The sequence below is a fragment of the Epinephelus moara genome, chromosome 1 (assembly GCF_006386435.1).
Source record: "Epinephelus moara isolate mb chromosome 1, YSFRI_EMoa_1.0, whole genome shotgun sequence".
NCBI lineage: Eukaryota > Metazoa > Chordata > Actinopteri > Perciformes > Serranidae > Epinephelus > Epinephelus moara.
In genome coordinates this window covers 36,203,722-36,231,214 of record NC_065506.1, presented here as the reverse complement: position 1 = coordinate 36,231,214, position 27,493 = coordinate 36,203,722, and the positions used below count along the sequence as shown (strand labels likewise).

General features: G+C 42.0%; 1 protein-coding gene across 1 annotated transcript in view; it reads left to right on the top strand.

Annotated features, from left to right (window-relative positions):
* The first annotated feature begins 7,090 nt into the window (after positions 1-7,090).
* tnfaip8l3 (tumor necrosis factor, alpha-induced protein 8-like 3) overlaps positions 7,091-27,493 on the top strand; it is a 33,721-nt gene continuing 13,318 nt past the window's right edge. Inside the window, exon 1 of the mRNA XM_050035069.1 lies at positions 7,091-7,461. Within this exon, the coding sequence (XP_049891026.1) occupies positions 7,416-7,461 (46 nt within the window). The 5' untranslated portion in view covers positions 7,091-7,415. The remainder of the gene's footprint in view (positions 7,462-27,493) is intronic.

Genomic DNA, 27,493 nt, shown 5'->3' with positions numbered 1-27,493 from the left:
ATGTGGGATTTATAGTTGTGCGGCAGACCCTACGCATGTCGCCTACTCTGTTGTGAGCATTTACTTGTGCAGTGGTGTCTCTGTGTCACTCAGTGCAGTTACACCTCCAAAACACTAGTCAGTGCTGGAGGTTTCTGTGAAGTGCTGTAAAGTTAATTTGATTCAAAACACACATTAAACACACATTAATATGGCTTAATAGAGACAATTTCAAACACAAGTACAGAAATCAGCTTCACTATAACTCGCAGCATTCACAGACAAACACTTTTCCCCACAAATACAACATGCTAACGTCATTAGCACAAGCCTATGGCATTTTACTTTGTATAAATTAGCCTAGCAGCTAGCGAACATTTCCTCTTCTCATACAAGTCCAGGGACAAAAGCAACATATAAAAAAGGTAATGGCACACAGTTCGACATCCCATTAGTCCGACTGTCCGCGGTGCTGAACGGCTCCCGGCAGGCGTATTTCTACCTTGATGGTGCACCGCGACCGGCTCTCAGGCTTGAGGCGAAGCAGGCTCACGGCTTATGTGTTTGTCACTTTCTTTTTCATTTTAACCCACACCATGATCTTTTCCTGACCCTAACCAAGTGGTTTTTGTGCCTAAACCTAACCAGACCTTAACCACAGGGCATCATGATGATTTCGGAATGGGCTTCGGAACAATGGGTTTAATATGGTCGAACAATGGGATGTTGGACCAATGGGCAGTTCCCGATGAAAAGTCAACCAAAGTTATTACAATCAATCCTTAGAGCAGCCATGTCGTTTGCTTCAGGCATTACTACTGGATTTTATGCTGTGTCACATTGGAAAACATCCAATAGTTGTTGAGACATTTCACTGAAGTCCAAACATTTCTTTACAGTAGATTTATTCAATCATAACTTTTTGGCTGTCAAAATTCAAGCAGTTTCAGCAACATAGTGGAGAAACTGTGGAGAGCTCCAGTATACAGAGTACATAGCCTACTGAGCTAATGTGATTCCTCAGGCTCCAAACTGTGGGATACCAGGCATCTGCTAAATAGATCTGTGGTAGCTTTCACTTAACGTCTACTACTGGGGGGACTGTCTGAGTGTGTACGAATGTGTGTGTGTGTGTGTGTGTGTGTGTGTGTGTGTGTGAGAGAGAGTGAGTTTAGGAAATATTTTAAAAAGGGAATTGAATAATACTTGTGGTTTCAAACTGTGTCAGCCTTGCCTGCTTCTGGCAGAAAGATCGTCCGTTTGTCTGTCACAGCAATTGCAGTTTCATCATGTCTTTTAAAGTGAGAGTTTTCACACTTGGAAACACTTCATGCTATTTTAAGGTAGGGCACCTTAAAGATGCACATGCAATATGAATAACCGAAATCTAGAGAGAGAGCTGAATTACTCAGACCAGCGAGGGGGCATTACTTTCAGGGTATCATAACAGCTTGCCTTGCAGAATCTGAGGCACTTCTTTTAAATATTCAGTCTGTTCTTCCTCTTAAGGAAGTCCACGGTTCTTCATTTGTGGTTTTTATTCATCACGTGATGTATAGTTTCCGTCTTGTTCCATTTATTTCTATTGCTCCATGACAGATTTCTAGAGGCAGGATGCCAGACAGCTTTTAAAATAACTCAGACGTAAGAGCCTCGCAGCAAAAAGTTTAGACTGTCCTGCCTCGTGCTCTGATTGACAATCTGATTGATTATGTGCTGTTTACCGCCTGCAACACACAGTCACACATTATGTGTGCTAAAATTCTCAAATGCCAGTGGCCATATTGTCTCTCTGTTTTAGTCCCCTGCTGGATTACTGCTTCATTAAAAGAGAGCCTTGGTTGCCATGGAAACATCTACCAGAAAGGGTAAACTGGCAATGTACTCATCTTTCTACATTGTCGGCACATTGTCAATGCGAATCGTACCTCCTACAGTTACTGTTTTCCATGCTGTGTGACATTTGCTTGTTTAAATATTCCTCAGAAAGTGTGCTTATGTGAACTGCATCACTGCTTCTACAGCAACAATCATAATAATACCAATTGAATCATAATAATTGAAACAGTGGTGAATCTCTCTCATTAGGCCGGGCCGTCTGAAGAAGCCCAGACCGAGGAGCTCTCTGCCAGCAAAGGCACTAGATCACAGGGAAACTCTCACTTCATGGCCTTTTCATGCAGCCCGCTTTGCAAAGTCAGCTCATTTGTTTTTCATTGAACATCAGAGGAGAGCGGTGGCGCTCATCATTAGAGGAAGCTCCTCTGCTTCTTCTTCTTCTTCTTTTAGCCTTCCTTTTCTGCCCACTTTCAACATAAGCCAGCCGGGAGGTTTGGGTTTGAGGCTGCAATGTTTGGTGCAGCTGCTAGTCTTTACATCCATGCTGTTGTTTGTCTTCTGTTTCTGCCCATCCATTTGTCTGTCAGCGCCAGGCGGTTTGGGTTTGACTGGGAAAGTTATGGAATCAGAAACATTCCCATAATGTCCATTACAAAACCCTTCACCCAGCTCATTATCAGCAGTGGAAAGTAACAAGTTTGATTTGAAGGCACTTGTACTGTATTTACATTTTCTACCACTAAATTATATCTACCACTAACTTAATTGTATTGTATTGTATTGTATTGTATTTGTATTCGTACTCAGAATAGGTGGGGGTTAAATATAAGGTGGGTGTGGCTTAAGGTGGAAGAGTGATGTCTTCTGTTAGGCTGATCCGACAGGATGTACGGGAGATTGGGCAGAGGGAGAATCAGTGCGGGGCTTCCGTCTCAGGCGTTTTTCCGCCAGAGCTGATTGTGGGAGAGGTATGCACCAGATTGAATAAGAAGAGATGAGGGATGAAGGGAAGCGAGAATGAAGGAATGTTGGTTGGGAAGATAATGGATGAAGAGAAGGGAAAGGGAGGGTGGGTTGAGAAGCCTGTATGTGACAAATATACTAAATAAAATAAGAAAAAACACATGTGCTCTTTGAACACAGGCGTATTCTGTGGTTGCAAGTTGAATCTCTTGCAAGGGCTTGTTCTCTGCGTGGTTGGGAGTGGGGCCTTCAACCACTCTCTCTACAGGTGCTGCTACTGGTGCCTCTAAATTGTAATTTGTGATGTGATTATAAGTTTGAGTGGTCGTTTGTACAGGATATAAGTATCAGCCCTGTGACAGTGTGCACCCAGCCTCCAGCCCAGTTTAAGCTGGGATAGGCTCCTGCCTCTTGCCCTGAAAAGGATGGATGGATTAATACACCATGACCAGCTACATTAAAATGCAACAATCAAGTAATCAGTAATAGTAGTCCTGTTGTATAGATCACATTACAACACTCTGAAATGGGCTATTCTGCATAATTACTACTTTTGATTTGATAATACTCATGTACCTATACTTAAAGTATGCAGGAAGTATCATGCACAACTTCCACTAAGTATTTCAGCATTGTAGAACAGGATATCTGCTTTTACCAGTGGTCATTGTCTCATATTAGTGTAGTGTGGTTTGTTTGTCCTATCACGCAGAGGCACAGTAGGTTTGACAGTGGCTTGTAGTTACACAAGCAAAAGAACTTGCAAACTAACTGGCCGCACATCACAAGGGCACATTTATGAGATGCTGATGCTGGTTATTATGTCAGAAACTGAATTACTGCGGCTCGGCCAAAACCCAAGAGTTCATATGCATGTCCAGAGGGACTGAACTGTGCTCAAGAATAATATTCTGACTCAATTTCATATTTGAGTTCTTGTAACTTTTGATTAAAAGAAAATATAAGTAAGTACTCTTCCACACAAACCGAGATACTGTAACTCAGTTTTATGCCTCTCTGTCTCAGGGACACAGCACTAACACTAGGATCTGTGTAGCTCAGCTTGTTGAGATTACTGGCACATCTTTTTTGTCACTGCAATATTGCAGAGGAGAGCACACATGCGCATACACGCAAATGCGCACAGTGACGAAGATAAGAGAGCCTTGGGCAGTGGGCAGACAGGCTAAAGCCATCTGGTGCCCAGTGTTCATGCTGAGCAACAGTCAGCTCCACACCTGGGAGATGGTGTCGCCTGCAACTGTTGTCGGACCACCGACTGCACACCCACCTGCCCCCACACTTCTGAATCTGAGCTTTATGTTGCCTCACAGATTGCAGACAGACGTTGATTCATTTCATACACCTGCATTATACAGTATTTGTCAGAGTGCCTCTATTTGTTTCTGTTTTCAGCCGTGGGAGAGAGTTTCTGCCGTGAGAGTTACAGTGAAAGTTATAACCTTTACTAAACAATGCCTTGCTGCTTTAATAGGATGGAGAAACTATTGTATCTTCTTCTACAATAAACGTCTCTCTGCGTGGTTGTTGAATGTGTAGAATGGTGAGTCAACAGAGAATCTATTGTTGTTTGATTCTCACGCCAAAACCTGACATTGATTACTAAAAATCAAACGCAGCTGTGCTGGAAATACCTAAAGACACTGCATGTGCTCTTTATTGTATGTTTGTTTTCTTCCTGTGGAGTAGTGTTTCTGGCCAACCTATTAATGTTAGTCCAATATTTCCTCTCATTTTAGTTAGTCTCCGCCAACCCCCGAGAGAAATATCTGATTCTTCAGCTGCTAAATGCTCCACAGCTAGTCTCATACTTTCCCTATCTGCTGCTTAGTGCATCCAGTTAGCATAGTCTGGGTTTATCAGAGATTTTTCTTTTAAAACTGTTATCTATCTAAACTAATGTTATCTATTTTATATAACTTTTATTCAAGTTCACCAGCGTTTCATGATTGGGCTGCAACACAGCCTGTTCTCATTTTCAGGGAGTCAAAATATGTTGCTTGGGTAGTGTCACCAGGTCACTATAATGACACTTGGGGCACCTTTTAGCATCTGTATGTGACGCACCAGGCTTTGGAGACTGCCCATTGTTCACGACCAAAATTTGTTTGATTGAAAGCTCATTCAACAATGATCTGTTATTCCAAAAACAAACTCAACGCTCTGAAGTCCTGTTTCTCTGAAAATACACACTCCCTGTGGGTAGACAATCGATCACCAGAAAAAAAAAATTGCATTGCATTGCATTACATTTGTCAGAATAAGTTTAGGCACAAAAAGCATGTGGTTATGTTTGGGAAAAGATCAAATTTTGGCTTAAAACACCCACATTTAGTGCCATAAAAGAGGCTGGAAAAGCAGGGGCAGGTCGGTGGAAACCTCTGGGTTCCGGGCCTAAAACACGGCTGGGAAACACAGCAAAGAGTTGGTAAAAGTACCTAGGGTTGGTGGCTCAGTTGCCGCTTGGAAGCTGAAACTAAGTGCAGGGAGTGTGTATTTTCTAAGGCAAGGGACTTAGGAGCAATGGTTTGGGGCAATGGGCTGTTTGGACAAATGGCCATCTGGAATCAGAACAATAGCTTGGCATCCTGGGCATCATTAAATGGTAAGAGCAAAGGACAGCTTATAAAGAGTGTGAAAGTCCACTCATGACAGGTGGTTGGGGAGGTGGCTGGGTCAAACAAGCACTGGACTTTGACCCAGAAGGCCAGTGTTTGTGTCCCATGTGAAACTGAAAGTCATCATTCACGCATTTTGTTACATCTGTTATCAACCGCAACGTTTTCCTAACCCTAACCAAGTAGTTTTGCCAACACATTCTCACTCCGACCTTGTCACATTTTGACGTGCTTGGTCATGGACTTTCCACGTCCGCATACGACGTTCAAAGTTTTCCTTGGTGCATTGGTTGTTGACGTTCTGAGACAACGTGTCAAGTTCTGCCTGTTACATGAGTTGTCGTCTTTCAAGATACACTTCTGTTTTCACAGGAAATTTAACATTTACATACAGTCTCTTTCAAAATAAGCACACTATGTCGGTACAACACCATGAATTAATGTTTTTTTTCCCTCAACAACAAACACATGGTTGGGTTTAGAAAAAAAGGAAAGGGTTTGGTTTTAGAATCTTACGGGATGCGAACATCGCTCTTCCAGGTGAAAGTTGGTGTTTGTTGGACCCATCCACCACCCCTCCCGCACCCGCTACTTGTACCGTTGCATTTCCCAATGAACCATTAAATTATAACGGCAACTGGCCGCTTATCATGTTGACGCCTTTTCTCATTGGTTTCTGACGCGGCAAGTCGCTGCCCAAGCGCTGGATTTCAACAACTTCGGAATGAGACCGGGCTCGTTTTGCTGCCTAAACATGGGTCGACTCATGAGGCTTACAGCTGACCCCCTCTGCGTCAAGCTACAGTGCAAACAGCTGCTCCTGGTGTCATTATAATCACACTGGGGGCTTCTGCCCAAGCATGATAATATGACGAGTGGGGATGAAATCACATTGTCTGACAGTTGTCTTCCATTCTCAAGACTTAAATCTTCCAGGTGACAGATAAGTTACCAGTCTCATATAATTATTCATGGTGTAGACTATATTGCAGCAGCAAGTGTTTTGAAAACTCTCTTTAGTGGGGCACCCAAGGACACTGAGTTGGCATTCATAAGCTTAGTGATCGGAAGATCAACATCAAACTGATATTAAATTACCGATCTTAATATAGAGTATACTTTGGATTCATTGGTGATGGTGAGGTAATATGAGTAAGGGTGGATGTTTCTTCTTAATCACATCCAATAAAACTCAACAACTGTTTTCCTACGACCCAAAACATTTCGGATCCATCCAGTGATTACTGTAGAAAGTGAAACAGTGACCTGGCCTGACTTCATGTGACCGCCACAAATAATAAGTGACTGATTTTATAACAGCCAGTAACAAGGGGTCATGGGATTTTTACTGCTGGAGATGAATTTCAAGTCGCCATGAATGAGTCTCTCCCATTGCTCTGCTAAAACACAGGCAGCACTCTTACCCAGAGACAGAGAGAGGGAGGGAGAGAGGAAGAGAGAGAGAGGAAGAGACGGCACTTACAGCATACAGAAAGAGGTAGAGAAAGAGTTTGAGTGGAGAAAGCGTGAAGAGGCTGAGTGTGACAGCACCGAATGAGAGGAGGAGGAGGAGGAGGAGGAGGAGGAGGGACCAAGTGGCGGGGACAAGGGAGGGAGAAACCGAGAGGGGGACGGACTGGGAGTGAGCGAGGGGAGGGAGCATCAGACACAGGGAAAGTAGATGAGAGAGAGAAGGGAAGAGGGAAACTGAGGGAGTCAGAAGAAGAGAGGAGAGCAAAGGGAAAAAGAGAGCAAAAAAGAAAAAGGAGGACAGCTCAGCAAATCAGCCCAGTAGCATTCCTCTCACAGCTGCAGTGATCCAGCTTGGGAGGGGAAGTTTAGCTCACAAGAAGAGAAAACAAAATACAAGAAATTGCATTTTTAGTTTCTTTTCCTCTGGCTGAAGAAATCAGAAGACTCCCTGGAGAGGAAAGGGAACAAGAAGAAAGAGGAATCAGAGAGCTTCTGCAGCCTCCGAGTGTCCTGCAGGGGAAGATGGATTCAGACTCTGGAGAGCAGAGTGACGGAGACCTGTCTCCAGGTAAGCCTCATTATGATCATTACAGCAGCTACAGCAACAGTTACTGACATGTTGTGGTAACTCTAAGTACACACATTCAGTATTTTAGTTCATAACGAGGGTCAGTGAGTTCATCCTTGCCTGTTTTTCAGAGCTTTTACCAGGTACTGGACCCTTAACATACACACATTTTGTCACCAGGGCTGTACCTTCATCACAGTGCAGCCACCCTCGCACTGATCAGCAGATTGCTTACACATCTAAATACTTCTTTAATGACCCCCAAAATCAAGACGGACACAACTTTAAAGAGTCATTTTGTCCAGTATCTGTAGCTCATTGGTGAGATATATCAAAGGCGAGCTGCTGTGATGCATGTACGCTCTGATGCTGGTGACTGGCAGAGCCTCGTTGAGTGTGCGGATGAAAGCCGGCTCAGTCACCACCAGGAACAGGCAAGCTCCAACACGTGCAGCCAGTTTGTTCATCAACACATCCAGCTATGAACAGAGCACAGCCTCCCCAAACGCCTCCTCTTCTTCTCTGGTCCATGTAACACTCGAGGAGAATGAAAAAGTTAAGATGTACTAGAAGTTGTTTTATGTTGTAAGAGTACAGGGAAGCAAAGCAAAGATTTATTTACCCGTGAAGTTTAGTGTCTGTCATTGGATATTACCCAGCATTCCAGGCGAGTGGGCGATTTATTGAACTGTGATCTAGCAGAGAATTCAAGCCAGGAGATGAAACAGCCTTCTGGGAGATAAGTTGGAGTTCAAAGATCGTGAATCAAATGTGTCTCCAGGAGGTTTTTATAACGCGGCGCAGCATACTGGAACAGTCAAGTACCTTTTCCTCTTGGCTGTTTTACATATTCCTTGTAAAGCTGCAGATTGATGCTTAAAATGACTTAATGTTCTGTTAGAGAGCTGTGGGTTCCCCTAAAATTATTTTCCATGAGACATATGTATGGACTGTACCAGGGTAATATTAGCAGGTCTGCTACAGGCATCAAATAATGGGCATATAAGCTATGAAGTATGTTGCTCCTCTTAGTGGCGGTGTAATAATCAGAATCAGAAACCGCTTATTGATAAGTAGGTTTGCAAAGATAAGGACTTGGTGATGTAGCTCATCACAAAAAACATGCAAAAAGCATAATATGAAATTAAAATAAAATGGCATCTGAAAAAAATATAAGAATATGTTAAACTATGTCTGTAATTACAGTTTTGGTTTTTAAAATAAAGCGTAAATGTCTAAATTATGGCCCGGGGAATGAAAAATGTACTGTATCAGTGCAGTGTTGATGATGGTGTAGCTGTTTGCCTCTTCATTTAACGGTGTAGAGCTTTATATGTTAATGATGCTCTGTTGAACTCTGACCATCTGTCTGTCCATCTGGCTCATTGTCTGTCTGTCTGCTGGTCCATTTACAAAGACACAGAGGAACCTCAATAAATACATCACCCAAAAAATGATCATTTGCATATTAATCACTCACCATGATAGTTTAATTGGTGAAGAAAATTTTGTTTGTCTGGCATGCCTCCACCGTGAACGAAGAATCCAAAAACTGAGAAAATTCTTGATTTATTGGAGTCATAGGGGTCCGAGTTTAACAACACCAAAACCGTGTCAAAACATCCGTTTACAAGCTTTCACACAACTTGTGCAGTATAATCCATGTCTCACTTATCCAGTGTTATGCTCGGTACTTGCCAAACATGCATTTTTGCTAAAACCTTGGTATTTATGAGTAGCGCACATGAGCAAGCGCGTGTGTTTGAACTCTGATCGTGTATTTCATTGAGCAGAGTTAAACACAAGCACTCGCCTTGGTGCGCTACTCATCCGTGTGTGACACTGTTTATTCAGAAGGGTTTCAGATGATAAGGTTTCAGTGAAAATACATGTGTTTGAGAGGTACTGAGCTTACGACTGGATAAATGAGACTTTGATTGTACTGCACGAGTTGTGTGAGAGTTTGATATACCTTGCTGTTTTTGAACACAGCCCCCATTTACTACAAATTCATCAAGAACTTTCTCCGCTTTTGGATTATTCGTTCACCTCGTTTTCTTTACGAATTCAACGTAACACGGAGTGAGTCATTAATATGCAAATGATCATTTGTAGGTGAAGTATTCCTTTAATATGAGAGCCAGAAAGTTTGCGCTACATCATCAATAGGTGATGACATATCTGTATCATCTGCTGATTTTAAGCCGACTCTTCAAGGTTAAAACATCAGCCAGGACTCTCGTATGAGACGGAGGCTTTTGACATTTCACTTTCATGTGAAGTGATGAACACTGTTCTCCACAGACTGAGCCAGAGGTAAATCATGGAAACATTTTTCATTTGTCTACAGATGCTGTGATCTGTCGAAGCTTCCAGCAGTGTACAGTAGAATAGATTTTGTAATGTAAGATTTACTCTTGTCTCCTTTGGCATTAAAACAATGTTACACATGTTGAAAAGGAGGGTTGAGAGCAGAAGCAGAATGACATTTCTCCCAGTTGAGAGAAAGTGAGTGCCTGAGTCATACTCAAAATGCATCATGCTTTGTGGCTGTGCTGCAGTTTCTACTCTTCAGTCTACTGTTAGTGGGAAAAAAACCTGGTGCGGCTCGTTTTATAAGGTCAAATGTCCCAACGAAACCTGAGCAAATGTATTTTGAAAACAGCCGATGCTGAAAGCATTGCTGTACACAAACATGACCCTCCTGCATGTGTGGATGAGGGATGCTTGATTGATCTGTGCTTTTAATATGTATTCTGGGACTAAACCTAAGCAGTGTAAATATTGATGTGTTTAGTTTCAGGTAGCTTTGACCCTCCAGCCTTCTCCTCTGCCCTTGAGCTGTTGGTGGCTGTTGTTACAGAGAACAACTGACTTCTTAAAGTCCTATATTCCCTTAAATTTACCCTCGGATACTGTCTCTATTAGCAATTAGTGATGTTTGGTACATTCCTGGGCAACACTTGCGGTTGAGCCAACTTTCCCTCAACCTATCTTGTATTTTTCTTCAGCTCTACATTTCCCACAATGCCCCAGAGAAGTTCCCTGACCTTGGTTCATTTAGCCGCAGCTTATGCTGCCTCCAAGTGAAACTTGTGAGGTTGTGTTTTCAACATGGGAAGTCAAAAAAACACATTATGGTTGCCATCAGAGTGGTTTAAGTCATGAGAACATTGTTGCAAGTAACTGAAATAGACAGATTCTTCTTTAAAGGGACAGTTCACTCCAAAATCAAAAAGTACATATGTTTCCTCTTACTTGTCATGCTTCGTATCACTTTAGATTGTTCAGGTGTGAGTTGTGTTGGAGACATCGGCTGTAGAGATTTCTACTGTCTCTTGAATACAATGGAACTAGATGGCACTCAACAGCAATGTCTCTTCCTGGAAATCATGACCCGGTTATTCAAGATAATCCACAGACCTTGTTGTGAACTGTTTTATGTAGGAACTATTTTCTTTCTGCTGAATTAATCGTATCACCGCACAGAAGGAAGTGTGCATCTACACATGGTCAAGAAGCTTAATGCTCATAACAGTGCAAGATGTGGAGACAAAATAGTTCCTACATAAAACTGCTCACAACAAGGTCTGAAGATTATCTTATATCTTGAGACATAATTTCAGGAGACACTGCTGTTAAGGTTTTTTAAGAATATATATTGTTGTTAGTATGTGAATATGTGAATACTAAAGCGATCTATGTAAAAATAATATTTCTTTGAGCACCACATACCCAGTGCCATCTCGTGTTATCATATTCGAGGGAAGGCTGACATCTATATGGCCGATATCTCCAGCACTCTGCAACTCACACCAAAACAATCTAGACTGATAAGTAACACTACAGGTAAGAGGAAAAATATGTATTTTTAATCTCAAGTTGAACTGTCCCTTTAAACACCTTAGTATTTTTAATCTCAAGTTGAACTGTCCCTTTAAACACCTTAGGGGGAAACTGTTTTGGTCGACCATGCATGCACATTAAAACAGGAAATAACGGTAAGTGATTTTGTGTGATTCGCAACAAACAACAAATATAAATTTGACTTTTTCAAGTTACCTCAATGAACTTTAAACTAGATAAAGCAGTAACACCAAGTGTGTTCCAGAAAAAAAGGCAGCTGATGTTAAACAAGTTCTGTTATTGGAAAATATTTCATTTCCTCTTCCTGGTGGATTTCTATCAGGTGGTATGTAGATTGCTGGACAAAATAAATGGTTTACAACAGCTAGCATGTGAGAGTCAGGATTTGGACTGTGGAGTGAGGCTCAACAGAAAGAGCAATCATTTCTTTTCTTCATTGTGTTTTTCTGTGTCGGCTCTAGCGTTCTCTGTACCTTTTATTGAAGCACAAAGATCAGACATCACACACTGAGCTCAGCTGTAACTACTGCGAAAAAAATACCCTTTAGACCTTACAAAAACACACATGCACACACACACACACACACACACACACACACACACGCTCACATTTTTTCCCATAATCATCCAGTCATGCAATGAGCATGCCACTGACCATCCCAATACCCACAAACTGATTCATCCAGCAGTCCTGTCCTTCCTTCCTGTGGTGGAGTGGAGATGAGATGACCACACCTTACTATGAGTCAAAGCGGCGCTGGCTGTCAACACACCTGCTCCACTGGAGAACCGTTGTCTGTCTTACAATGGCCGCACAAAGGAGACATTTGCATTTCACTAGACAATGATCCTTCTGCGTTCTGCTTTGAATAATGTTTTAGTTGTTACATTATCATGATGGTGAATAATCCGCCCACGGTCTACTTTTGGCTGATTCATCATGGCGATGATGCGACTCACTATAACACCATAACGCAATCTGCCGTCCTCACAGCTATTTCCAGCCATTTGTATTTACTTCAAATTTTCTATGGAAAGCAGACTTGTTGAAAAGAGAAGCTGTTTGGCTGTTGTAATAACAGCTGTGGGATGCATAAGGGCATGAGGGCTGTTGCTGTGGTTCTATTATAAACAAAAAAGAGCTGCAGATGTTTGATGACAAAACTGAAATTTTGTCTTCGGCCAGGTGATCTTTTCCGGTATTCACACTTTCACATACTAACAAACTCTACAGCTCTATTGCCCGCGTTAATTGCCACTAATCCACACTTCCACAAACACTTCAAAGATCTTAGAAAAAAAATAAAACACCGCCGCTGCTGCATTAGAGCAAGCCAGGAGCACCCAGCAATCAGAGGAGAGCTTCTGCCTCATGATTGCTATGTTGGCAGACTGGCCACATGCTTTACACATGAGAGACAGGCAGAGTGGGCCAGCCCTGCATACACTGTAACACTCCCATCCACACACACACGCTGAAAAAATGCCCGCACTCTTCTTGCTCATTCCCCTGGTCTCCTAACACATGCATCCCGGATTTTTTTCCCCCATGCCTTTAATCTGGCCCACAGATGGAGAGTGCTTACTACACCCCAGCCCTCTACACAAACACACACACACACACACACACACACACTTGAGACACCAGGAGCTGGTTCTGGAAAATTGTAACATGAACTGAGAAAAAAAAAAACAGGAGTGAAGTCGTAAGTGGAAAAGACGACTCAGGAGAAAGTTTTTTTTTCCTCTAGCAGCAGCGAAAGACAAACCCTAAAGCTCCCAGGTCCCTGACCCCGGTGTGTGAGTGCATTTTCCCCTGTATACGCATGCATGCGTTGACACAATAATAAAACTGTGGCGTTTCATAGTGTTTGCGGGACATTTGGAGGGAGAATTGTTCCCCCCACGGCTGAGCCATTACTGAAACATGAAATTAGACCGCAGAGGCATTTTGACAAGGCCTCATAGACACACACTCAGGAGGAGGAGAAGGCTGTGGTTTCGCTGGAGGGCCAGTCGGAGCAAAGCAAACAGTCACTGGTGGCGCCTGGTGTGAGAGGCGAGCTATTTGAGGGAGGGCAGTGTGTATTAAGGGGAGGCTGGATTTGCGTCAGTGGACCATTGAGCCTGTACAGGTATCTAGAGCTGTGATGCAGGAACCAGTATCTGTGTTTTTTTATTTCTTCACTTGTGTTGGCTTAAGTCACCGTCACTGATAGAGAATTTTAGGAAACGGTTTGTTTTTTTGAGGTACAGTTTCTGGTTTCAACTTGTCTCCAGTCGGATACTTCTGTACTTTTATTCTCTATTATGAGTGTTCACACTGAGAAGTATGGCAAAATGCAGTGCACTATGAGCAGGGTTTATGTTAGCCGGCATATGCTGGCTTTTTGCTGGTATCACGTGTAGTTGTCTGGCGGATGAAAATATCAATGGCCAAGATGTCTTGTGGGAAATTTGCCAAATGAATAAATAAATACATTAACATTATGATAAATAGCCTAAATTATGTGATCTATAAGATATGTTGCCAAGACAGCTTAAATATAAATTATGCAGACCAGTTTTTAGGATTTTAATTATGGGCAGATCTGTTTATTCAGCATACGCCACATCCATGGCGGTCACAATCTTCCTCTTGGCATTGTCGTTGTTCGATCGAGCTCTTCAGGAAGGCTTTTAACACACGGTGGGTGTTCTAACATACCAGAGATATGCTTTGCTCCACCACAGCAAGCCAGACAGTGGATAGCAGGGCTTTGCGATTTCCTGGATGTGTCCATGGAGGACTTTACGGTGACACATGCCGCACCAAGTTCTTTTCCTCCTTTGCCTCTGCTGCTAAACTTGTCATTAGCGGCAGAGGCAAAAGACGCCTTATTCATTTAGCTTATTTTCAAGTAATTTAATTTGAGGCGTTTTATTGCTGTTAAAATGTAGGTGTTTATATGGCTATTTAAAACATGTGTCTGGTAGTTGTTCTTTGGGGCTGGAATTCTGGGATATAATAGGTCATATTGGCCGTCAAAAAAAGTCTAGCATGAACACTTTAAGTACTCAAATGGTGCACTCATAACAGTCAAAAAGTTGAGCGCCGAACATTGGACACTTCTCACCCTCGATGGTCACCATGCTGCTTACACAAATGTAAAATGTCGGCTGAACACCCGGTAAACACCAAAACATTCCACTACCATTATATTGTTGTTAGATTTAAGTTTTTAAGTACTGCAAGCAATAATACGAATGCTAACGTTAGCTTTCTAGCTACCTTACAGCAGCAAAATGTATCATCAGGCACTGATGTTATGTGTTGTGGCATAAGGTATACAATCTAGGGGTTACATTAGTTACATTACGTGTTTGTGCATGTTATATTGTCGACTCCTCTGTAAAAGATTTCAGTTAAATTCATGAACAGATGCTTACAAGTTGTAAATATTTGCAGAATGTGGCAGCTATCATTAACTTCGTAAATCTGCTTGTGATAAAGCCCGCCAGTATCAGCCACGGACATTCATAATGTGCCATGTAAGCATGTTTTTTTAATACAATAAATAAATAAAACAGAAGGAGACAAGTGAGCAAACAAGCAGATATAGCAAGCATGCCAGTTGTTCTCAAATGTTGGAGATAATGCTCTGCCTGCTTGCCATTTGCAGAGCAGAAAAAGAAAAGCTGTCAACTCTTGAGACTGTCATTTCCCGTATGGACATATTTGTGCTTAATGTTAGACATATTTACGGACACATATGGAGCTTTCTGTCTGTACTCTTTGTTCATTTTGTTTGCATTTGTGCTAGTTTGCTTAAAGCTTACGGATAAGGACGAAATGATGCAGTACCACTGGAGATCATGGGGGCAGTGTAGCGTAATTCAAGCAAGATGACCCTAGGACACAAGGATGACATTTAAAAAATGTCGGAAGGAGACCAATTGGTAATGCAGTGCAAAGAATTCTCCATCCACACGTCACAATGTATTTATGACCTCGCAGTCCACCATCATCTACAACACTGCCTCCGTTAACAGATACATTATTCCAGTCTCCTGCACCTTTGCCTCATTTGTTGTTGTCTATAACCTTTGACGCTGCCCTCTCGTGCCATCTATTGGCTTTATCTGTTTCAACATAAAGGACACATTGACGTATTAGGGCAGTGACATTTGCAACGTATCTATTCTCATAAACAAAGGGTGTATAAATGAGCCTTAAGTGTGCAACAGCTGTGTTTGATTTGAGACAACATTACCCTGTCAAAATCTGCGCACTACACAAGTAAGTACATAATGTACACTGTGCGCTACATGTGAGTGTGCTAACGGAAGTATCTGATTTGAGACAGCATTAGACGTTATGGTTCAGTAAAAGCCACTTCAGTCTGGGTTTGTCTTACCTACCGTCTCCTAATATAACCTTGGTATGCAGATTATACTGAGTTAAATGGAAAGTTTTTCTCTCCCACTTACCGATTAAGGCAACAGAAAACGAGGCAGAGTGGGAGGCAATTACACACAAAGCTTTTCACACTTAACTCTGGCACAACTGAACTAACTGTGCTGATTATAGTTTTATAAGAGGAAAAAGTACAGCACCTATGTTCAGCATAGTATATCACAACAGCTAGTGTGTAGCAGTATGTCACATTAAGCTGCTTTTAGCGTACATTTAGAATTTGCCTGTGGGAGGTAGACGGCAGCAGAACAGACAGAAGAAGCAAATGTGGCCATTACATTTGTGCGTTTAGACATTTTATGGGCAACAAAGAGAAACTCAGATTCCACACTGTCATCCTTTAACTTGGATTTGAATTAACTCATAGAAGGATTTGGTTCCGGCTGGTAGCGGAGAGGGTTAAGCTGAAAGAAGGAATGTATTCACTAGAAGTCAGAAACAAATCTACAAATGTGTGTGTGTTTATGTGAGTGTGTGTGAACCACAGTTATTTCCTGGTCATTAGTTAGTGGTGGGTTGGCAGCCAAAAGCGCAGCAGCACTTTGGCTTTACACTAAAGCATGTCATGCACAGTTAGGGCCTCCAAAGCCCAAAATATATCTGATTTTATCACTCCAGTCAAACGGAGAGCAACCTTTTAATTGAAGCGGGATAGACATCTGAAGCCCCGCCCCTTCTCCTGGCTAACCTTTGCTCCTCTAACATTTATAACACCGTGTTATTTTCTCATTGAGGGTTTATGTCATCTGTCTTCTTGAAAAGCTGTGACATCCACAGCTGTAGTGGCTAGTTGAATTCTAACACCTCATCATTTAAAAATAAAACAACAACAGATGCCACCAGGGCGCCGTATTTGCCTCACTCATGGGAGCTGCAGTTGTCAAATGCTAAATGTAACACAAGGTTGTGCAGCCAAAGAGCTGAAGTCACTATTTAAACTATCTTAAAAAAGATGACATCAATTATAATTTGTAAGCACACAAAAACATACTACTAAACTGGGTAACTTCTACGTCATGACAACTTGGTTTCTTCCTTCCAGACATTCAGTAATGCTCTTTTCTTAATTTACCAACATTTAAATTGTAATTTAATCTCAGCTGTCTAAAAAAACACTGTCCAACTCCCTCCTATTGTTACAGCCATGTCTTTTTGTTGCTAATACTTACATACTTTTACTTTATTAAACATTTGAATTCCAGATTTTTACTTGTAACAGGGTATTTAGTGTTACATTAGTTGATACTGCTTGTTACAAATGTCCCTGTAAGTCCCTGAGCATTTCATTAGCCACTGGCAATCTGTCAAATGTGAACCGTAGTTGTGATGCGCTAACAAAGTCATTAATTTATCTTTCTTAAAGGTATACTATCAACACGTTTTCACTCCCAACTCGTTTAATCTGGCAGTTTGGTCAGTGGCCCCATGCTTCAAACTATAGCCCCTTTTAAACTGCCAGATTTTCGGAAAATGTTGGGCCGTTTTGCCGGCAAGCTGCGAGCGTTTGGACACACAGAGCCGGATTTATGAGTTGATCCGAGGTGCCCAATTTTCTGCCTCGTAGGGTAGACATATTGGAGGAACCCTTTTTAGTTTAAACAGACTGAGGCGGCCTTCCACAACAGGAGGGGCTGTTGAAGACTTGTGGGAGGAGCTGTTGATGACGCCGCATGTGCGACCCACTGGCGGTGGATTAACAGGAAACAGCTGATAGCAGGAATTAGCGAACAGCTAGTAGCAAAAGGGAAACACAAACCTGACAGACACTGTAAAGATGAGCAACTGGGGAGACAAGGAATTGCGCGCCCTCCTTGTCCTCGCAAACGAAGAGGCCATTAACTGTCAGATGACGGGACGGTGAAGGACGGGCTGACTTATGAGAGAATCACCGAAGGACTGACCAGCCGCGGCTTCCCTCCCACGTTACTGTTTACGTCACATGCTGAGCTACACGTTTTGTTACTTGCTCACGCCCCCCATTGACCCGAAAAAGGCGCATTCTGTATAAACAAAAGTAGGTAGGCGGCATTTTGCCGCGCTCCCCGATTTTGTTTTTATACTGCCAATGCTGAAAAAAGACTGATTGGGCTTTCTTGCAAATTTGCACTACTCCTATCTAAAAAGGGCTTATAATGCTCTAGGTATCCCTCTAGCGGCAGCTTTGGATGTGTCAGTTTTTGTGTTAAATTCCACTCATTATATGCTAAAATAAAGTTTGGTTTTGCCATCAAACTACTTTAGGTTTAGGCACCAAACCATGATAGTTTAGAAAAATGATCATTGTTTGGTTTAAAATGATTACATTTTTCAAGTAACTTAATGAGTATGACACTTGATGACTACGTCATGTGTCACGTGATGTCTGCCAGTAACTACATTATGTGATTAAAAAAAAGTTTTTTCTAAAGAAACAGGCCAGCTCCGCGTCACTCTTCATCCCCATCCTGTACTTCAGTGCTTGGCAGCAAAAGTGATAGTAAAAGCCAACCCGAGATTCACTCTCATTTCGTAATGAGCTTTGTCTGCTTGGCATTTCACTTTGCTAAATTTGTTTTTGCCTTCAGTCGGGCACCTGATCACTACTTTTTTATAAACCTCTGAGTGGTGTTATTGACTAGGGGCTAGATTGTAGAAAACAAGTGTCGCACCCTCTGGCTCCATATGCATTTCTTTTATTTCGATGACGTGTCGGCCTTTGGGCCTTCTTCAGGATCAACAAGCTTACTGAGACACAGGCACACTGATCTGTTATATGGACCACACCTTTGTCACACAGCTGATGATGATTAGGTGATCATGCTGCACCAGTAGACTGAGCAAATCACAGTCACATAGCTGACAGTGGTTAGATAATCATGCCATTGCATTAGATTGAGCAAAGAAACAATTTTGAAGGCCTCACCAAAATGTCATTGAAACAAATGACAACAGCCACTACATATTCTACCACATGTCAGTGTAATACACATTAGTTGCACCATGTTCAACGATGTTAAAATACAAAAGTATGAAACTTATCAATAGATCGCAAAAGTTAAGGCACCAGCTCTAAATGATAATATACCTACCTATAAAGTGGAGGGGTCTTCTCGTCTTACCATCCAGTTAAGGATGCTAGTGGTAGAGAGGGTAGCGAGGGCAGGGGGTGGGGCTTCAGCTCTGTATAAGGGGACTAACAGACTGGGCCTCCAGTGATTTGAAGCTTCCTAGTGCCTCACTTTAAGTAAACTCAGTTATAGTGATCGAACTAGTAAACAAACCAGGAGGCCAAAGTTATGGGGAAAGCTGGCAAGGCCTGGATCATTGTGCACGCGAGTATTTGTGTGTGTGTGCGTGCGCGTGTGTGTCTCTTTGTAAACGATGCCACGGCATGCTGAGACTTGGCTGAGGTCTATGAGAGGAGCGACTCACCCCGGGCCGGAAAACACTTACTTCCTTGCCACTCACGCTCATCTCAGTGTAGATCTGGTGCGAAATGAACAGAGAGGAAGAGATAAACAAAACGAGACGGGAGCTTCGTGAATGTGAGACAAAGACACATGATATATCCACTCCTGATACAGCTGCAGATGATGTAGAAGGGAAGGAGGGTGAGGAGGTTTATGATGCTGTGTGGGTCTGTGTCTGACATAAAGGCACTTTGACAGGAGCAGAACAATCAAAATATGGCCATATGATTTAACCTCTCTTTCCTAACACCCCCACCTCCTCCATCCTTCTTCCCATCACTCCTCCATGCTCCTTTTAAATGAAGTGACACATCTGCAGGCCTTCAGAATAGCTGTGATTATGTATTTATTTATATTTTCTTCTTCTGTGCAAATTCAGAGCATTTTTCCAGCAAACATGTCCTCCTTCATCTCATTTTTTTTCTCCTCTCTCATGCTCACTTCTATTAATGTTGACTGAATGGTGTGAAATGAAAATGTACATATTGCCAGCTCCTGCCACCCCCTGCCTCTCCTCGCCCTCTTCCTTTCTCTGGAAATAGCTTAGCTTCTTTGTGTCAGATGGAAAAAGTTAAAGGAACTTTCTGCCTGTGTTCCAGCTCAGACAAAGTCAGGAAAGCCCCAATATTTTACCCTCCTCTGTCTTTTATTAGGCGTCACTCACACAGTCTATCATTATGGTTCACACACAAACACACACACCCACACATTTCTACCCAACCTCCTATAAATAGAGCGCCACTGTTCTATGAGTCAAATATTTTCTTTAAATGGTTATCTGCAGGAGTTTTTCCTGCTCAGCTGCATTTCCCAGTGATCGTATCGATCTAACTGTGCTGTCTGACATTTCCTTGTATTTTCAGTCATATTCACTTTCCACTTTTCTCATGCACAGTAAAGTAAAGTAATGCACCACAATATGTATATAATCTATTTCATCTGTCCGGTAATTCATGCATGTGACGAGTTTGTTGACAGGTGTAAGGACGAATTAGTATCTGTGTAAGGTTCAGGTCATAGATGGTCAAATAAACACAGGAGACTAGTGTTCAGGACCTGGTGAAACCAATGAACTTGGAATTATTCTAAAGCACGTCATCACTATGTTCATTTTCATAAACCTTACCTATTTACCTAACCTACGTAAATTTAAATTAAGTACAAAACATGACAACGCCCAATCATGATACTTTTCCTGAACCTAAACTACCTAACTTTACTTTCCTAAATCTAACCTAGGAAGTAGTATGAAGAATGAAAGTCCACACAAGTATGTAATGGGATGAGGTTAAATCACATATTGTTCTTGTAACTCTTTATGAATCTTGCTTTTTTTTATCTATGTAGTTTTGTGTAAATTCATTCCGCTTTTTGGATGAATTGAAAATAATATTTTGAAAAATGTTTTTGAAGAATGTGAAAGAAAAATATTGGAAAAGAAAAGTGAAATAACTGTGATAGTTAGTCATGCAAACCTGAAGAAGCCTAGTCTCGCCACCAGACAATCAGAGATCTCCACCTTCTGATAGTCTGGGGACACTCCTTTCTAAAGTGTGTTTAACACACCGGAGAAAACGGCTGCCAACAAAGCAATGCCTCTTGCATTTTTTAAAAGGACATGCCCTCCCGGAAGCGTGTGCTCCCCCTTTTCTCGTCCACAAGGAAACAAACACACAGAGAGCTTCAAAATGGATGCAGAGAGATTTAACTCTGTTTTATCAAACATGTGCTCAGTCCACAAGATTGTGGAAATGAAGGACTTACAGCGACTTTGTTTAAAACTTTTAACGCAGTCAGACTATGTTTACGAGCACAAGAGTTCAGCGAGCCACCGAAGGACCGCCCTGTGGATTTACTATTGGTCAGAGATGGGACCAAGTCACACATGTGCAAGTCTCAAGTAAGTCTCAAGTCTTAACCTTCAAGTCTCAATTAAGTCCCAAGTCATTTTTTCTTGGGCAAGTCAAGTCAAGTCACAGGTTATGTCAAGTCAAGTCAAGTCAAGTCCTGTAATAGGTCAAGTCAAGTCCAAGTCAAGTCACCTTATTATTGTAATTTTACCTGCAGAATCTGATTTTAATAAAGTGAGATCAAAATCACCCATTTAGCTCATTTAACCCTGTGTTGCTCGTTCATAAAACGTACAGTCGGTCTTGTGGTGAACCGGTCGGAATGTTCGCTCACGTTTTCTGGGGTTAATGTTAGCAAATAAATTAAAAAACAAGTTCCACCAAACCGACCCACCCGCCCACCCCACCACCCCAACCCACCACCCCAACCCCATATCGTATAAGACAACGTTAGCTAACTACCGACTAACCAGATAATATTAACTAATTGACAAGCACTTACTGGGCAGAATGGCTCTTCAAATGACGAACAAAGTTTGAAGTTGTTGCCTGGCTGTCCGAGATGTTTATGCCGCATGTCTTGCACTGTGCTGTTCGTCTTTTGCCGTAATAATGGTAATTCCGAAAGCCGAAGACGATGACTCTCGGTACCCCTCCCGCTGACATGTTGATGCCTATCTGATATAAGAGGGCCTGTTTCTCCAATAAACACGTAAGGTACGTAGAGAGGGCATGACTGATTGACAGGGTAGTGATCCAATCATGACAACGCCATTCTCAGCCTGCGCTCCTACCGGGTAATCAACATTATTTTTTAAATTAATTTATTAATTTTATATTCTAACCGAAAACATGATGTGAATAACACTCAGGTCATTCAAGTCATTGTGTCTCAAGTCAAGTCAAGTCCCGAGTCTTTAACTTACAAGTCCGAGTCAACTCTCAAGTCTTTTATTTTTTGTCAAGTCAAGTCACAAGTCATCAAAACAGCCACTCGAGTCGACTCAAGTCCAAGTCACAATGACTCGAGTCCCCATCTCTGCTATTGGTTCTGCAACGTAGGGAGTTTTTTTAAACTCTGAAATTGTATCGGCCCATCTAAACACAAAATCAGGGAGAAAGACATCAGTCTTTAGTTAAGCAAAGTGTCTAAAGACTGACTTGTGAGTCTAGAAGAAGCGAAACAAAACACGTCATTTGCTCTTAATAAAATCACGGTAATTCAGTTCAGTGTGCAGTGGTTTATGTTGATGATTTTATCTGAGATGTTCCTGCAGCCGACCAGCACCTGATCCTTGAGCCTGGCTGTGCAGAGGGAGTTCTGTTTACCTAGCCTACATAACTTTACAAAAATTATGTCACGTGACAATGCCGAACCATGTTTCTTTTCCTAAACGTAACCTACATAACTTTATTTATAAATACATCACGTGACGATGCCCAACCATGATACATTTCCTAAACCTAATCTATGCAACCTTATGTTGAGTACATAACATAACTTTACATTTCACAAGAACGTAACGACGCCCAGCCATGATTTTTTTCCTAAACCTCACCTACATAACTGTACATGTACGTTAAGTGGGCAGTGGGCAAGTATTTACATAATACTACACATTCACATTTGTATGTTTCCATACACAGATTACATGTGTATTAAAAGAAAGAGTTCCCAGGAAAAACAATATTTTTTACCATGCATGAATTTCATTACAATGTATGAACCATATTATATAGGTCATCTTTTCTTGTAGTCTCATTTGGAAAACATGAAGATATGATTAGCATGCTAACAGAAAACAATCGCTCATTAAATGTCCCTGCACCACAAACAGTGAAGTTTGACTGTAGCTGCAGCTCTTGTCTGTGTTTGTCCAGTTACTGTGGTTATCTGCCCACTTTGTCGTTACTGTCTTCCAAACATACTTAACCACTTTAGTCACTGGCAAAAATGTAAAAAGCATCACTTCCTGTGAGTCAAGACAGTTTCAGAGACTCACCTAACAGCGGTTGTTTGAAGCAAAATCTAGCTACACTTTGAATTATTGTTGTTTTGTTTAAATTACCAGTAGACATTTATTTATTCATGTGGAAATGTTCAGTATTTCAACCACCGCCCACCTGACAGCTGATGATCGTGGCAGAGTACTTTTCCAGAGAGGCTCCCAGAGGAGGGAAGCAGAGAGGGGAGACAGCCTGCAGCCAGTTCCCATGCCCAGCTAACCAGCTAACTATGGCCTGGTGTTTTTACTAGCTAAACAATGGCAGACATGAGCGAACCACAGCTGGTGAAGACATTAGCTTTACAGCAGAGGAGAGGTCAAAGGGCAGGGATCTCACAGGGCTCTCTCAGTCCACGCTGTGTCCTAACAGGATGTCCTGGATACCACTTCTCAGTCTCTGTGGACCAGCTGCCTCTCTGGTCCTTATAACGAGGAGTGACTGTGATGAAAGCCAAGGCCAGCGCTAAAGGTGGGGGTCAAATCGCTGATATCTCCCTCTCCCTCGCCCTTTCCCCTTCTCCCGTTCCCTGTGACAGGCGATCAAGCTAGCGACGCATTAATCAATCAGACGTCTCCTGCCACTGCCTCATTTCGCCTCATCTCTCTGGTTCAGCTCTACAGGGACATGGCCATTAAAACTAAGAGACAGAGAGAGGCAAAGAAAGAGATGAGGGATGGAGCATTAAATAAGGCTGTGCCACGGCCAAAGGCAATCTGTTCTTGTGTCCCTCCTGACTCAGAGAGGCTCCTAAGTGCTTTTCCCTGGACTGTTAGTCACAGTAGAGACACTTAGACCAGTCCCAGCATAAACACACTTGTAGGTTCAAACACTGTCTCGGTCTGTGTATAAGACCTCTTCATCACGGCTACATTAATATACATCAATTTGCTTTTATTGAGAAATACTCCCAACAGGTTGCTGTAATTTGCATCCATTATGCTTTTGCCAGTAATGCTGAATCAAACATTGCTCTGCTGCCCATTGGCATGTATTCTGATTAATACATGGAGAGCATCCTGAAGTGGACCATCTTCATTTCTGCTTGTTATGTCTTTGTTTTGACTATCTCTGAAGGATTCAGTATACTTGAAGCAACAAGTACAACATGTCATCCAAAAGCACCTGAAAGCAAAATGTGGTTGTTCCAAACAGCCACAGTCAGAGATCATGTGAAAAGAGACGGAAGTTCAAATCATACTTTAGAGGCAAATGTCAGATGGTCCATTTCTGAAGTTGGTAACCACAGACACCACAATTCTAACAATGGAAAGTTGTGGGATAATGCTTGACTTAGGTTTGACGCATCTGCATAGCCAAAGTGACAACCATCAGACCCATCCCTTTGCGGGGTTCCTGTGCCGCAGGGTTCCCCTCTGTCCATGCACATCCCACATTTTCCCACTACGCAGATGCAGATGGGCAGATAAATTTGAAGAAACATGCTTTAGACGTGAGTTTTCTATACACTCCAAACATTTCCTCTTCAGGATTCAGAGTCAGCTCAGCTCCATGCGACCATCTTTCTGGCAAACACAATGTGGCTCAGGAGTTAGACTGGGTTGTCCACTAATTGAAGGATCAGTGATTTGGTCCCCAGCTCCTCCAGTCCGCATGACTAAGTGTCCTTAGGCAAGTGACTGAACCCCACCCTCAGTGTGTGAGTGCGTGTGAATTTTTGAGTGGTCAGAAGATAAGTGCAAGTTCATTTACCATAACTGAGGCTTAAAGTGATACTTCAACCAGCTTTCAAAACAATGTCGGTAGTCTGTATGAATGAACTGTGGTAAATTTCCCTCCATCTAACTAGTGCCGAGATATTCCTCCTCATCCCCCGGCAAAACTCTGGCGAAACTTTTGTCATCCAGCAGAGTTTTGCTGGCTTTCAGGCTGTTGCCTGATCTACAGGGTGCACTTCTGAATTTTCGTATTGCCCGCCACCCATGCTGCCAATGCAGACACAAAGAGTATAGAAGCAGATAGACAGACAAACCCATCCCTCTGTCATTCTCTTAAACTTGCACAGAAATTGGATCAAACAATAAACCTAGGCAGTACTGATTGAATACATATCAAGATTGTGTTACTGTATTGCCTATTTCTCACCAACAGTGTTTTAAGAAACATATTTTCATGCTGTGTTTAGCTGTAATAGCGAGAGTTGTGAACAGGAAGTGGGCGCCATACTGTTTCCTGCACAGTGAAAATGGAGGCTGAAAAAACTGAGATCGAAGTAGACAGCGCTGACCAAATATAAACCAAGATTCTGTCACTGAGTTGCCTATTTTTGGCCTCAAATATTTTCTGACTCAAATTTTATCTCACAGTTTAACTCTAAAACAAGATTTATTGGTCTGGCACAGCGCACTGCATTCTGGTAGTTGTAGGTTTTCTCCCTCTTGAGCAAAAACGTCCTTTTTCTGTGTTTTCTCTGGTTCTGTAGCACCAGTTTCAAAAGTATTTGCATCCTTCTACTGCATAGACATCCTAGTTTTATTAAAAGGCCATCTTTCCAGCAGTGAAATACTTCTTTAAGGGGGTGTGAGACATGCTGTTTAATCATCCAAACACTCTGCTTGTTTTAGGTAAGTTGTCTTCTTACAGATTTAAACATGCAAACATCAGCTGAATCTCTATATATAATCTGTGCACCTGACCTCAATATATAAAATATTATGGGCTTGTTTTTTTTAGCACACAGAAAAGCATAATAATCGTTGTTGTAGCATAATTCACTTATAATGAGCAGATCAAATATACACAGCCATCATGTTATATAATGTCATCACAACACACAAACAACATAATAATTGAGATGAACAATTAACATGTGTATAAGCAGCTCTTATAAATAGAGCCTGACTGATAATGCATTATTAGAACAAATACCGACATCAATGTGTGAAAGCTTTTAATAGATCTGAACATTTATAGCATAAAAACATAAATTAAAATCCAATAATTTTGCTAATTCAAACATTTTCACCAACATATGCACTGAGTGGGATGTTTAACAGATGACACACACACAACATAAGCTATATAAAGGCGTCTCTGTTTCTAACCTACCTCAAATGTACTGTATCTTCTCATATTTTCCTATGCTGAGCTCTGGTGAATTTCAATAATATCATGATACAAACGTATCCAAAAAGAGCTTACATTGGCTGATATTTCAGCACAACAGATTTATCAAGTCAAGTACAAAGTTGTGTTGGATTTCTGCGCTGGTGGCGAGGCTATCAAAGGAAACCACTGCAGCTCAGTTGCTGTTTATTCTCCTCTTATCAGGATAAAATTCACACCAACCTCAAACAAAAAGATCACAAAATGTGACTCACAGTATCAGGCCAACAGCGAGGTGAATGCAGCACTTTATCAACACGATTTTTACTGACAGCCATTTGTTTACCTGCTGACTTTTATGATGCCTCAACCTGTATTTATTCCATCTGTATTTGTGTTTCTCAAGTGTGATGCACCTTTTGTGCCTCACCTCATTCATGTTCCCCATTTGGGACGAATACGATAGGTTCCAGCAGAGACAGATTACACCTGCACAACCCATTATCAGACAAAGATTCTTGCATGAGTTTGTCATGTGTTTTACACAAAGTTGGCAGTGTGCCTTTTTACGAGCCTCTGGGATCTATGAGGGAGATAAATCTGTATTTCCTGCTATTGCACTTTCTTCCAGTAAAACACGAGCTGGCTGTAACCTGTGCATTCCAGTTTCAACCAGAGACACTAAATGACCCACATCCACATAAGGAACTGAACTTTAAACTCTGTAACCCCACTTCACACAAAATGAGTGTCATTAAGGTATTAAAAGGGAGTTATTTATTAACCCTAAAGGTGCGAATGCCCCTCTACATCCTGAGCAGCTGTTAATGGCACGGTGAATGACCCCGTTCAGCGCCAGAGTGCCCTTTGGAAACTGGCTCAGACTCAGATTTTACATGTCATGAATAATGCACATCAATGCACGACACCGTACTGAGTCTGGCTCTCTTTCTCTTAGTGGAAGCACGCACACACACACATGCATTTGCAGCAGACAGAGAGTGAGCAGGGGTGGTGTGTTTGAGTCATCTTCTGATTGGAGCACTGTGGGAGTCAAAAATACACCAGAACGGAGCCTTTGCTGGTCCGGAGTAAACGGAAGAGAGACATGAAAAGACAAAAAAGCCTCAATTTGCTCCACTGCCTGTATGCCTCTGTAGCTCTCTCCTGTGTACGAAAGCCTGCATCGTGATGTATCTTTACACACTCTATTTAATACTAAAATTTAATATATGGCTGTGTGCATGTGGAGGTGAACTGATAAACACAAAGCCTGCAGAGAGGGACACTGGAAAATATATGCATCTCATCTCCAGCTCCATTTATAGACAGTGGTGGAA